This window comes from Bombina bombina, chromosome 3, assembly GCF_027579735.1.
Source record: "Bombina bombina isolate aBomBom1 chromosome 3, aBomBom1.pri, whole genome shotgun sequence".
Classification (NCBI taxonomy): Eukaryota; Metazoa; Chordata; class Amphibia; order Anura; family Bombinatoridae; genus Bombina; species Bombina bombina.
Genome location: NC_069501.1, coordinates 103,624,863 through 103,638,367, shown reverse-complemented (window position 1 = coordinate 103,638,367; position 13,505 = coordinate 103,624,863). Strand labels below are relative to the sequence as shown.

The 13,505-nt window shown below is 42.3% G+C and overlaps 1 protein-coding gene across 1 annotated transcript in view; it reads left to right on the top strand.

Annotated features, from left to right (window-relative positions):
* Positions 1-13,505, top strand: part of DOP1B (DOP1 leucine zipper like protein B) — a 593,629-nt gene that overhangs the window by 318,457 nt on the left and 261,667 nt on the right. Inside the window, exon 19 of the mRNA XM_053705165.1 lies at positions 637-2,218. Coding sequence (XP_053561140.1) covers positions 637-2,218 — 1,582 coding nt within the window. The remainder of the gene's footprint in view (positions 1-636; positions 2,219-13,505) is intronic.

Sequence of the window (13,505 nt, the reverse complement as noted above, 5' to 3'; positions counted from 1 at the left end):
AAATAAAAATAAAAAAATCACTTAATCTCTGTTACAATGTGGTTGTTTGTCTTCAGTCCTTTCCAGTTGCAGGACCAGCGTCCCCTGTGTTCCTCATCATCCCTATTGGTCTGGTCCTAGTCCAATCTTCCCTCCTATTTATATATTATTTTTTTAGCCCATTGTCGTTAGTAAGTGATTAAAACTGTCATATTTGAGTTGTGTTTAATCATAGAATGTGAACGCTTGAAGAAATGAGAGAGCTCTGTTTTAACAGTGAGCAATATCTTAATCATATAGTTTATAGAGGGTGTTCTGATTTGAAGATGATGTGTTACAGCGATGGAGAGGGAAAGGAGGATCCTATGAGAACAATCTAGCAGAGTAGAAAACTTCCACCAGACTCCATGCATCTAGCAATTAATCAATACAGTATATTGTTCCTTTACATTTCCTTATTCTTAAAAGAAACACATTTAACAAGTTTCTATTTATATTTCTTACAAATCACCCAGAATCCATACTATTTGTTAACTCAGGAAGTACCCCCTTTATCCGGGTATAATATGGAGACATAAAAAATGTCATACAAGTAAGCCTGTTGTAGAAGTTTACTAATTTTAGGACCTATGTTCAATGTTTTGTTTTTTCTTTCAGAAGAATTCAGTTTTTGGTTAGCAAAGAAAAGAACTTATTTTAAAGATTCACCTGGAATTTCTGATTTTCCTGAAAGTGGTTCAGAAGAAAGCATTCCTCAGTTTAACACTGTGGACAGAGAGGCCATTTGGGCTGAAGTAGAGAAAGATCCTGAGAAGATGACAAACGAGTTGGTTGAAAATCATTCTACCAACTTCACAAAGCAAAAACTTTATGGAGAAGAAGACAGTGAACATACAGAGTCAGCTGACACCAGTACTGGACACAATGAGAGTGAAAATACATCGTCATTCTCTCCTAGCTCTTTTGATATTAGTAATGAGCAAAATGGTGGGGACAGTTTAGAAAGAAAAGGAAGTTTGATGCAAACTGGACAATTAAATATACCCTGTCTAGATGCTCCCCGACAGATCACATTATTAAATTTGGTACGCACTGAATCTGATGTTACTCAGACGTCAGAATCACTTTCAAGCGATGATGAAGCAGATTTAGAACTTCAGGCAATAAGAAGCACAAGGCTCTTAAAGCAGCAGAAGGAAAGGGAAGAGATGATAGAGGCTCTGTTTAAACATATCCTGTTGTACCTGCAGCCTTATGATTCAAAACGTGTTTTGTATGCTTTTTCAGTGTTAGAAGCAATTCTAAAAACAAACCCGAAAGAGTTTATTGAGGCTGTGGCTAGCACTAGTATGGACACCAGCTCTACAGCTCACCTAAACTTGATATATAACCTTCTGGCACGCCACCAGGAAGCCCTTGTTGGACAAAGTTTTTATGGCAAACTTCAAACACAGTCACCGTCAATGTGTCCTCATTCTTTATTGATAGAACTTCTAACATACCTCTGTCTGAGCTTTCTGAGGTCCTATTACCCATGCTATCTTAAAGTTACTCACAAAGATGTTCTTGGCAACAGGGATGTCCAAGTGAAAAGTGTTGAAGTCCTAATACGAATGATGTCACAACTAGCCATGACAGCCAAATCATCCGAGGGGAAAAATGTTGAGTTTATACACGGCTTGCTAGAGAGATGTAAAGTCCAAGAGTTTGTGCTCCTGTCGTTGTCTGCTTCTATGTACACAAGCAAAAAAAAGTATGAGATGGTTTTATCTTGTGGCAATAAAGATGTTGATGATGACTTGTTTGAAGAGAGTGTTATTAACTTTGGTCAAGACCAAATATGGAGTGAGCATCCTCTGCAGATAGAGCTTCTAAAGCTCCTTCAGGTGTTAATTCATTTAGAGCATCATCTCAGGCAGTTACATGATGAGCAAGACATCCAAGCAGAGCTGTCTAAGGAATGGCAGCGAGCTCTCAACTTTCAGAAGTCTATCAATGCTATGCAGTACGTTCAGTCACATGCGATAACATCCCAGGGTTTGTTTGTTTCTGCTGTTGTGTGTGCTCTTCGTCCAGAGTATGGTTATGGGATGCACCCTCCCTGGGTTGCCCTGGTTACGTCATCCTTGCCTTATTTTGGAAAATCATTGGGGCTCACAGTAGTGCCATTTATTGTGCAAATCTGCAAAAACTTGGATGAACTAGTAAAGCAGTATGAAAATGAGTCTTTAAAGATTAGGTAAGTTAACTTAATGAGTTATTCTGCCGCCTTTCAAAAAATAGAATTCTTAAAAATGAATTTAGTAGTTTGTGTATAGCTTACTTTTTAGTGTGTATAAATAGCAGTTCATTGTATATAACTGTGTTAAACTACTGACTCCTAATTTAATTTAAACCTCATCAGATGGTCCATTTAGAAACGTATAAAAAATCTTTTTGAAAATCACGAATATATAAGAGAGAAAGTTGCTTTTACCAACACCCAAAGTTGCGTGTTTAATTCATGCAGTAAAAATGCTTGGAAAGGATGTCACGTTCAGGAAGTTACAATTATTTCACGTTTAATATCAAATAAGAGGAGTGTAGACAGCGTAAGGAATATAATGTCTGTACCTACACTCCTCTTATTTGATTTTAAACATTATTATCATTATTATTTATTTATAAAGCGGCAGCAAATTCTGCAGCGCTGACCATCGGTAGAAAAGATACAATGATACAATATTTTTAAGAGACAGGACAAAATGAATCAAATTCTGGAGGAATTGAGAGCCCTATAACCATTGGAAATTACAATCTAGAAGAGTAGAAGGGTAAGAAACAGGAGTAGGGGACTTCAAAAGGTGACAATGATGTTTTGTGAGGGCAATTATTAGGCAAGTGGAATTCATTAGTTACTTAGTTCCCTGAACAAAAATGTCTTTAGGGAGCGTTTAAGGGAGGACAGATTAGGAGAAAGTCTGACATGAGAGAAGTCTTGCAGTCTAGCATGAGAGGAGGCAGAGGCGTAACTAGAAACCTTAGGGCCCTGGTGCAAGAATCTATGAAGCCCCCTCCTCAAAAAAACATGATTTTGATACACAGGCACAGTCTCCTACACACACACACACACACACACACACACACACATATATACACTCTCACGCACACACATATACACTCTCGCACACACACACACACACACACACACACACACACACAGACACTTGCTTTTCCATAGCTAGTTATTTCACAGTTAATCTCCATGAGAAACATCTACACAATTTTAAGCATTAATAACTCTTTTTTTTCTAGCTTTGAAACCTCAAGATTTCTAATTCCTCTAGAAGAAACAGTAGCAAGGTTTATATTTAGGTTTGATCAAGCTAACATAACAAAAGATTGCTTAAAGGCACATAACTCAGATTTTATTATGCTGCAGCACATTTATGTTGGCATATTTATTTGTAGTTTAGGGGGGTTTTAATGATGCATATTACCTGCTGACAATCTGGAGGTACACTGAGTACAGATTTTGTAAATATGCTTGTACATATGGGGATAATCATGATAACTTATTAGACACGCACAAAAAATATATGCACACCGATATAGATACATGCACAAAATATATCCATACACGTACAGACACCTATATACACACATACAGATATATTTATACACACACACTCATCCATACACACATATATATCCATACATGTACAAACACATACACACATGTACAGACATACAGATATATATATGTGTGTGTGTGTGTGTTTGTGTATATGTATATATATATATATATATATATATATATATAAATATATATTTCTTCTGTTATGTGTGATCAGTCCACGGGTCATCATTACTTCTGGGATATTATCTGCTCCCCTACAGGAAGTGCAAGAGGATTCACCCAGCAGAGTTGCTATATAGCTCCTCCCCTCTACGTCACCTCCAGTCATTCTCTTGCACCCAAAGACTAGATAGGAGGTGTGAGAGGACTATGGTGATTATACTTAGTTTGTATAACTTCAATCAAGAGTTTGTTGTTTTACAATGGCACCGGAGCGTGTTATTACTTCTCTGGCAGAGTTTGAAGAAGAATCTACCAGAGTTTTTTATTATGATTTTAACCGGAGTAGTTAAGATCATATTGCTGTTTCTCGGCCATCTGAGGGAGGTAAAAGCTTCAGATCAGGGGACAGCGGGCAGTTGAATCTGCATTGAGGTATGTAGCAGTTTTTATTTTCTGAATGGAATTGATGAGAAAATCCTGCTATACCGATATAATGACATGTATGTATACTCTACACTTCAGTATTCTGGGGATGGTATTTCACCGGAATTACTCTGTAAAAGTACATTAAACCTTTTAATAGGTATTTAATTCATGTTAAACGTTTTTGCTGGAATGTAGAATCGTTTGCATTTCTGAGGTACTGAGTGAATAAATATTTGGGCATTATTTTTCCACTTGGCAGTTTGCTTGTTTTGATTATGACAGTTTCGTTTCTCTCTCACTGCTGTGTGTGAGGGGGAGGGGCCGTTTTTTGGCGCTCTTTGCTACGCATCAAAAAATTTTCAGTCAGTTACACTTATATTTTCTGCATGATCCGGTTCATCTCTGACAGAACTCAGGGGTCTTCAAACTTCTTTGAAGGGAAGTAGATTCTCTCAGCAGAGCTGTGAGATTTAATAGTGACTGTGATTTAAAACGTTGCTCTGTAATTTTTATGTTTAAAATTTAATTAGTGTTATTTTACTAATGGGAACAAACCTTTGCTAAAAAGTTGTGTTATTTGTTAAGAGTGATGCTATAACTGTTTTTCAGTTCATTATTTCAACTGTCATTTAATCGTTTAGTGCTTTTGAGGCACAGTACGTTTTTATTAAATAAAATTGTAACCGAGTTGCATGTTTATTGCTAGTGTGTTAAACATGTCTGATTCAGAGGAAGATACCTGTGTCATTTGTTCCAATGCCAAGGTGGAGCCCAATAGAAATTTATGTACTAGCTGTATTGATGCTACCTTAAATAAAAGCCAATCTGTACAAATTGAACAAATTTCACCAAACAGCGAGGGGAGAGTTATGCCGACTAACTCGCCTCACGTGTCAGTACCTGCATCTCCCGCCCGGGAGGTGCGTGATATTATGGCGCCTAGTACATCTGGGCAGCCATTACAGATAACATTACAAGATATGGCTACTGTTATGACTGAAGTTTTGGCTAAATTACCAGAACTAAGAGGCAAGCGTGATCACTCTGGGGTGAGAACAGAGTGCGCTGATAATTCTAGGGCCATGTCTGATACTGCGTCACAGCTTGCAGAGCATGAGGACGGAGAGCTTCATTCTGTAGGTGACGGTTCTGATCCAAACAGATTGGATTCAGATATTTCAAATTTTAAGTTTAAATTGGAAAACCTCCGTGTATTACTAGGGGAGGTCTTAGCAGCTCTCAACGATTGTAACGCTGTTGCAATACCAGAGAAAATGTGTAGGTTGGATAAATACTTTGCGGTACCGGCGAGTACTGACGTTTTTCCTATACCTAAGAGATTAACTGAAATTGTTACTAAGGAGTGGGACAGACCCGGTGTGCCGTTCTCACCCCCTCCAATATTTAGAAAGATGTTTCCAATAGACGCCACCACACGGGACTTATGGCAAACGGTCCCTAAGGTGGAGGGAGCAGTTTCTACTTTAGCTAAGCGTACCACTATCCCGGTGGAGGATAGCTGTGCTTTTTCAGATCCTATGGATAAAAAATTAGAGGGTTACCTTAAGAAAATGTTTGTTCAACAAGGTTTTATATTACAACCCCTTGCATGCATCGCGCCGATCACGGCTGCGGCAGCATTTTGGATTGAGTCTCTAGAAGAGAACCTTAGTTCAGCTACGCTGGACGACATTACGGACAGGCTTAGAGTCCTTAAACTAGCTAATTCATTCATTTCGGAGGCCGTAGTACATTTAACCAAACTTACGGCTAAGAATTCAGGATTCGCCATTCAGGCACGCAGGGCGCTGTGGCTAAAATCCTGGTCGGCTGATGTAACTTCTAAGTCCAAATTACTTAATAATACCTTTCAAGGGGCAAACTTTATTTGGGCCCGGTTTGAAAGAAATTATTGCTGACATTACAGGAGGTAAGGGCCACGCTCTACCTCAAGACAAAGCCAAAGCTAAGGCTAGACAGTCTAATTTTCGTCCCTTTCGGAATTTCAAAGCAGGAGCAGCGCCAACCTCCACTGCACCAAAACAGGGAGGAACTGTTGCTCGTTACAGACAAGGCTGGAAGCCTAACCAGTCCTGGAACAAGGGCAAGCAGGCCAGTAAACCTGCTGCTGCCTCAAAGACAGCATGAACCGAGGGCCCCCGATCCGGGACCGGATCTAGTGGGGGGCAGACTCTCTCTCTTCGCCCAGGCTTGGGCAAGAGATGTCCAGGATCCCTGGGCGCTAGAGATCATATCTCAGGGATACCTTCTAGACTTCAAATTCTCTCCCCCAAAAGGGAGATTTCATCTGTCAAGGTTGTCAACAAACCAAATAAAGAAGGACGCGTTTCTACGCTGTGTACAAGATCTATTATTAATGGGAGTGATCCATCCGGTTCCGCGGTCGGAACAAGGACAAGGGTTTTACTCAAACCTGTTTGTGGTTCCCAAAAAAGAGGGAACTTTCAGGCCAATCTTGGATTTAAAGATCCTAAACAAATTCCTAAGAGTTCCATCGTTCAAAATGGAAACTATTCGGACAATCTTACCCATGATCCAAGAGGGTCAGTACATGACCACAGTGGATTTAAAGGATGCTTACCTTCACATACCGATTCACAAAGATCATTACCGGTATCTAAGGTTTGCCTTTTTAAACAGGCATTACCAGTTTGTAGCCCTTCCATTCGGATTGGCTACGGCTCCAAGAATCTTTACAAAGGTTCTGGGTGCCCTTCTGGCGGTACTAAGACCGCGAGGAATTTCGGTAGCTCCGTACCTAGACGACATTCTGATACAAGCTTCAAGCTTTCAAACTGCCAAGTCTCATACAGAGTTAGTTCTGGCATTTCTAAGGTCGCATGGATGGAAAGTAAACGAAAAGAAGAGTTCTCTCTTTCCTCTCACAAGAGTTCCATTCTTGGGGACTCTTATAGATTCTGTAGAAATGAGGATTTATCTGACAGAAGACAGATTAACAAAGCTTCTAAATGCATGCCGTGTCCTTCATTCCATTCAACTCCCGTCAGTAGCTCAATGCATGGAGGTGATCGGCTTAATGGTAGCAGCAATGGACATCGTTCCCTTTGCACGCCTACATCTCAGACCGCTGCAATTGTGCATGCTGAGTCAGTGGAATGGGGATTACTCAGATTTGTCCCCCACTCTGAATCTGGATCAAGAGACCAGAAACTCTCTTCTATGGTGGCTTTCTCGGCCACATCTGTCCAGGGGGATGCCGTTCAGCAGGCCGGACTGGACAATTGTAACAACAGACGCCAGCCTTCTAGGTTGGGGCGCTGTCTGGAATTCTCTGAAGGCTCAGGGACAATGGAGTCAGGAGGAAAGTCTCCTGCCAATAAACATTCTGGAATTGAGAGCAGTTCTCAATGCCCTTCTATCTTGGCCCCAGTTAAAGACTCGGGGGTTCATCAGGTTTCAGTCGGACAACATCACGACTGTAGCTTACATCAACCATCAAGGAGGGACAAGAAGCTCCCTAGCAATGATAGAGGTATCAAAGATATTTCGCTGGGCAGAGTCTCACTCTTGCCACCTGTCAGCAATCCACATCCCGGGAGTGGAGAACTGGGAGGCGGATTTCTTGAGTCGCCAGACTCTTCATCCGGGGGAGTGGGAACTTCATCCGGAGGTCTTTGCCCAAATTCTTCAACGTTGGGGCAAACCAGAGATAGATCTCATGGCGTCTCGCCAGAACGCCAAACTTCCTCGCTACAGATCCAGGGATCCGGGAGCGGTTCTGATAGATGCTTTGACAGCACCTTGGAACTTCAGGATGGCTTATGTATTTCCACCCTTCCCACTGCTTCCTCGATTGATTGCCAAAATCAAACAGGAGAGAGCATCAGTGATTCTAATAGCGCCTGCATGGCCGCGCAGGACTTGGTATGCAGATCTAGTGGACATGTCATCCTGTCCGCCTTGGTCTCTACCTCTAAGACAGGACCTTCTGATTCAGGGTCCATTCAATCATCAAAGTCTAACTTCTCTGAAGCTGACTGCTTGGAAATTGAACGCTTGATTTTATCAAAACGTGGTTTTTCTGAGTCGGTTATTGATACCCTGATACAGGCTAGGAAGCCTGTTACCAGAAAGATTTACCATAAAATATGGCGTAAATACCTATACTGGTGTGAATCCAAAGATTACTCCTGGAGTAAGGTTAGGATTCCTAGGATATTGTCTTTTCTACAAGAAGGTTTAGAAAAGGGTTTATCGGCTAGCTCATTAAAGGGACAGATCTCAGCTCTGTCCATCTTGTTACACAGGCGTCTGTCAGAAAATTCAGACATCCAGGCTTTTTGTCAGGCTTTAGCTAGGATCAAGCCTGTGTTTAAAACTGTTGCTCCGCCATGGAGTTTAAACTTAGTTCTTAACGTTTTACAGGGTGTTCCGTTTGAACCCCTTCATTCCATTGATATAAAATTGTTATCTTGGAAAGTTCTATTTTTAATGGCTATTTCCTCGGCTCGAAGAGTCTCTGAGTTATCAGCCCTACATTGTGATTCTCCTTATCTGATCTTTCACTCAGACAAGGTAGTTCTGCGTACTAAACCTGGGTTCTTACCTAAGGTAGTCACTAACAGGAATATCAATCAAGAGATTGTTGTTCCATCCTTGTGTCCAAATCCTTCTTCAAAGAAGGAACGTCTTCTACACAATCTGGATGTAGTTCGTGCCCTCAAGTTCTACTTGCAGGCAACTAAAGATTTTCGCCAAACTTCTTCCCTATTTCTCCAACATAGGTGTGTCCGGTCCACGGCGTCATCCTTACTTGTGGGATATTCTCCTCCCCAACAGGAAATGGCAAAGAGCCCAGCAAAGCTGGTCACATGATCCCTCCTAGGCTCCGCCTACCCCAGTCATTCTCTTTGCCGTTGTACAGGCAACATCTCCACGGAGATGGCTTAGAGTTTTTTAGTGTTTAACTGTAGTTTTTATTATTCAATCAAGAGTTTGTTATTTTAAAATAGTGCTGGTATGTACTATTTACTCAGAAACAGAAAAGAGATGAAGATTTCTGTTTGTATGAGGAAAATGATTTTAGCACCGTAACTAAAATCCATGGCTGTTCCACACAGGACTGTTGAGAGCAATTAACTTCAGTTGGGGGAACAGTGTGCAGTCTCTTACTGCTTGAGGTATGACACATTCTAACAAGACGATGTAATGCTGGAAGCTGTCATTTTCCCTATGGGATCCGGTAAGCCATGTTTATCAAGATAGTAAATAAGGGCTTCACAAGGGCTTATTAAGACTGTAGACTTTTTCTGGGCTAAATCGATTCACTATTAACACATATTTAGCCTTGAGGAATCATTTATTCTGGGTATTTTAATATGATTATATCGGCAGGCACTGTTTTTGAATCCTTATTCTTTAGGGGCTTTCCCTAATCATAGTCTGAGCCTCATTTTCGCGCCGGTATGGCGCACTTGTTTTTGAGGACAGCATGGCATGCAGCTGCATGTGTGTGGAGCTCTGATACATAGAAAAGTCTTTCTGAAGGCATCATTTGGTATCGTATTCCCCTTTGGGCTTGGTTGGGTCTCAGCAAAGCAGATTCCAGGGACTGTAAAGGGGTTAAATATAAAAACGGCTCCGGTTCCGTTATTTTAAGGGTTAAAGCTTCCAAATTTGGTGTGCAATACTTTTAAGGCTTTAAGACACTGTGGTGAAATTTTGGTGAATTTTGAACAATTCCTTCATACTTTTTCGCAATTGCAGTAATAAAGTGTGTTTAGTTTAAAATTTAAAGTGACAGTAACGGTTTTATTTTAAAACGTTTTTTGTGCTTTGTTTTCAAGTTTATGCCTGTTTAACATGTCTGAACTACCAGATAGATTGTGTTCTGACTGTGGGGAAACCAAGGTTCCTTCTCATTTAACTATATTTATTTTATGTCATAAAAAAATTTAGTAAAAATGATGCCCAAGATGATTCCTCAAGTGAGGGGAGTAAGCATGGTACTGCATCATCCCCTCCTTCGTCTACACCAGTCTTGCCCATACAGGAGGCCCCTAGTACATCTAGTGCGCCAATACTCCTTACTATGCAACATTTAACGGCTGTAATGGATAATTCTATCTAAAACATTTTAGCCAATATGCCCACTTATCAGTGAAAGCGCGACTGCTCTGTTTTAGAAAATTCTGTAGAGCATGAGAACGCTAATGATATGGTTTCTGAAGGGCCCCTACACCAGTCTGAGGGGGCCAGGGATGTTTTTGTCTGAGGGAGAAATTTCAGATTCAGGAAACATTTCTCAACAAGCTGAACCTGATGTGATTGCTTTTAAATTTAAGTTGGAACATCTCCGCGCTCTGCTTAAGGAGGTGTTATCCAATTTGGATGATTGTGATTATCTGGTCATTCCAGAACCACTATGTAAAATGGAAAAGTTCTTGGAGGCCCCGGGGCCCCCCGAAGCTTTTCCTATATCCAAGCGGGTGGCGTACATTGTTAGTAAAGAATGGGACAGGCCCGGTATACCTTTAGTACCTCCCCCCATATTTATAAAATTGTTTTCCTATAGTCGACCCCAGAAAGGACTGATGGCAGACAGTCCCCAAGGTCGAGGGGGCGGTTTCTACTCTACACAAGCGCGCCACTATACCCATAGAAGATAGTTGTGCTTTCCAAGATCCTATGGATAAAGAATTAGAAGGTCTGCTAAAGATGTTTGTTCAGCAAGGTTCCCTTCTACAACCAATTGCATGCATTGTCCCTGTCACTGCAGCCGCGTGTTTCTAGTTTGATGAGCTAGGAAAGGCGATTATTAGTAATTCTTCTTCTTATGAGGAGATTATGGACAGAATTCGTGCTCTTAAATTGGCTAATTCTTTCACCCTAGACGCCACCTTGAAATTGGCTAGGTTAGCGGCGAAAAAAATTCTGGGTTTGCTATTGTGGCGCAGAGCGCTTTGGTTAAATCTTGGGCAGAGGATGCGTCTTCCAAGAACAAATTGCTTGACATTCCTTTCAAGGGGAAAACACTCTTTGGCCCTGACTTGAAAGAGATTATCTCTGATATCACTGGGGGCAAGGGCCACGCCCTTCCTCAGGATAGGTCTTTTCAAGACCAAAAATAAACCTAAGTTTCGTCCCTTTCGCAGAAACGGATCAGCCCCAAGGGCTACGTCCTCTAAGCAGGAAGGTAATACTTCTCAAGCCAATCCAGCCTGGAGACCTATGCAAGGCTGGAACAAAGGAAAGCAGGCCAGGAAACCTGCCACTGCTACCAAGACAGCATGAAATGCGGGCCCCCGATCCGGGACCGGATCTGGTGGGGGGCAGACTCTCTCTCTTCGCTCAGGCTGGGGCAAGAGATGTTCTGGATCCTTGGGCGCTAGAAATAGTCTCCCAAGGTTATTCTCTGGAGTTCAAGGGGCTTCCTCCAAGGGGGAGGTTCCACAGGTCTCAGTTGTCTTCAGACCACTTAAGAAGACAGGCATTCTTACATTGGGTAGAAGACCTGCTACAAATGGGAGTGATTCATCCTGTTCCATTAGGAGAACAAGGGATGGGGTTCTACTCCAATCTGTTCATAGTTCCCAAAAAAAGAGGGAACGTTCAGACCAATCTTAGATCTCAAGATCTTGAACAAGTTTCTCAAGGTTCCATCGTTCAAGATGGAAACCATTCGAACACTTCTTCCTTCCATCCAGGAAGGTCAATTCATGACCAAGGTGGATTTCAAGGATGCGTATCTACATATTCCTATCCACAAGGAACATCATCGGTTCCTAAGGTTTGAATTCCTGGACAAGCATTTTCAGTTCGTGGCGTTTTCTTTCGGATTAGCCACTGCTCCTAGGATTTTCTCATAGGTACTAGGGTCCCTTCTGGCGGTGCTAAGACCAAGGGGCATTGCTGTAGTACCTTACTGGGACGACATTCTGATTCGAGCGTCGTCCCTTCCTCAAGTAAAGGCTCACACGGACATTGTCCTGGCCTTTCTCAGATCTCACGGATGGAAAGTGAACGTGGAAAAGAGTTCTCTATCTCCGTCAACGAGGGTTCCCTTCTTGGGAACTATAATAGACTCCTTAGAAATGAGGATTTTTCTGACAGAAGCCAGAAAAACAAAACTTCTAGACTCTTGTCGGATACTTCATTCCGTTCCTCTTCCTTCCATAGCGCAGTGCATGGAAGTGATAGGTTTGATGGTAGCGGCAATGGACATAGTTCCTTTTGTGCGCATTCATCTAAGACCATTACAACTGTTCATGCTCAGTCAGTGGAATGGGGACTATTCAGACTTGTCTCCGAAGATACAAGTAAATCAGAGGACCAGAGACTCATTCCGTTGGTGGCTGTCCCTGGACAACCTGTCACAAGGGATGACCTTCCGCAGACCAGAGTGGGTCATTGTCACGACCGACGCCAGTCTGATGGGCTGGGGCGCGGTCTGGGGATCCCTGAAAGCTCAGGGTCTTTGGTCTCGGGTAGAATCTCTTCTACCGATGAATATTCTGGAACTGAGAGCGATATTCAATGCTCTCAAAGCTTGGCCTCAGCTAGCGAGGGCCAAGTTCATACATCAACCATCAGGGGGGAACAAGGAGTTCCCTAGCGATGGAAGAAGTGACCAAAATCATTCTATGGGCGGAGTCTCACTCCTGCCACCTGTCTGCTATCCACATCCCAGGAGTGGAAAATTGGGAAGCGGATTTTCTGAGTCGTCAGACATTGCATCCGGGGGAGTGGGAACTCCATCCGGAAATCTTTGCCCAAGTCACTCAACCGTGGGGCATTCCAGACATGGATCTGATGGCCTCTTGTCAGAACTTCAGAGTTCCTTACTACGGGTACAGATCCAGGGATCCCAAGGCGGCTCTAGTGGATGCACTAGTAGCACCTTGGACCTTCAAACTAGCTTATGTGTTCCCGCCGTTTCCTCTCATCCCCAGGCTGGTAGCCAGGATCAATCAGGAGAGGGCGTCGGTGATTTTGATAGCTCCTGCGTGGCCACGCAGGACTTGGTATGCAGATCTGGTGAATATGTCATCGGCTCCACCATGGAAGCTACCTTTGAGACGAGACCTTCTTGTTCTAGGTCCGTTCGACCCACTCCAGCTGACTGCTTGGAGATTGAACGCTTGATCTTATCAAAGCGAGGGTTCTCAGATTCTGTTATTAATACTCCTTGTTCAGGCCTGAAAGCCTGTAACCAGAAAAATTACCACATAATTTGGTATATCTGTTGGTGTGAATCTGCAGGATTCCCTTGGGACAAGGTTAAGATTCCTAAGAGTCTATCCTTCCTTCGAGAAGGATTGGAAAAAGGATTATCTGC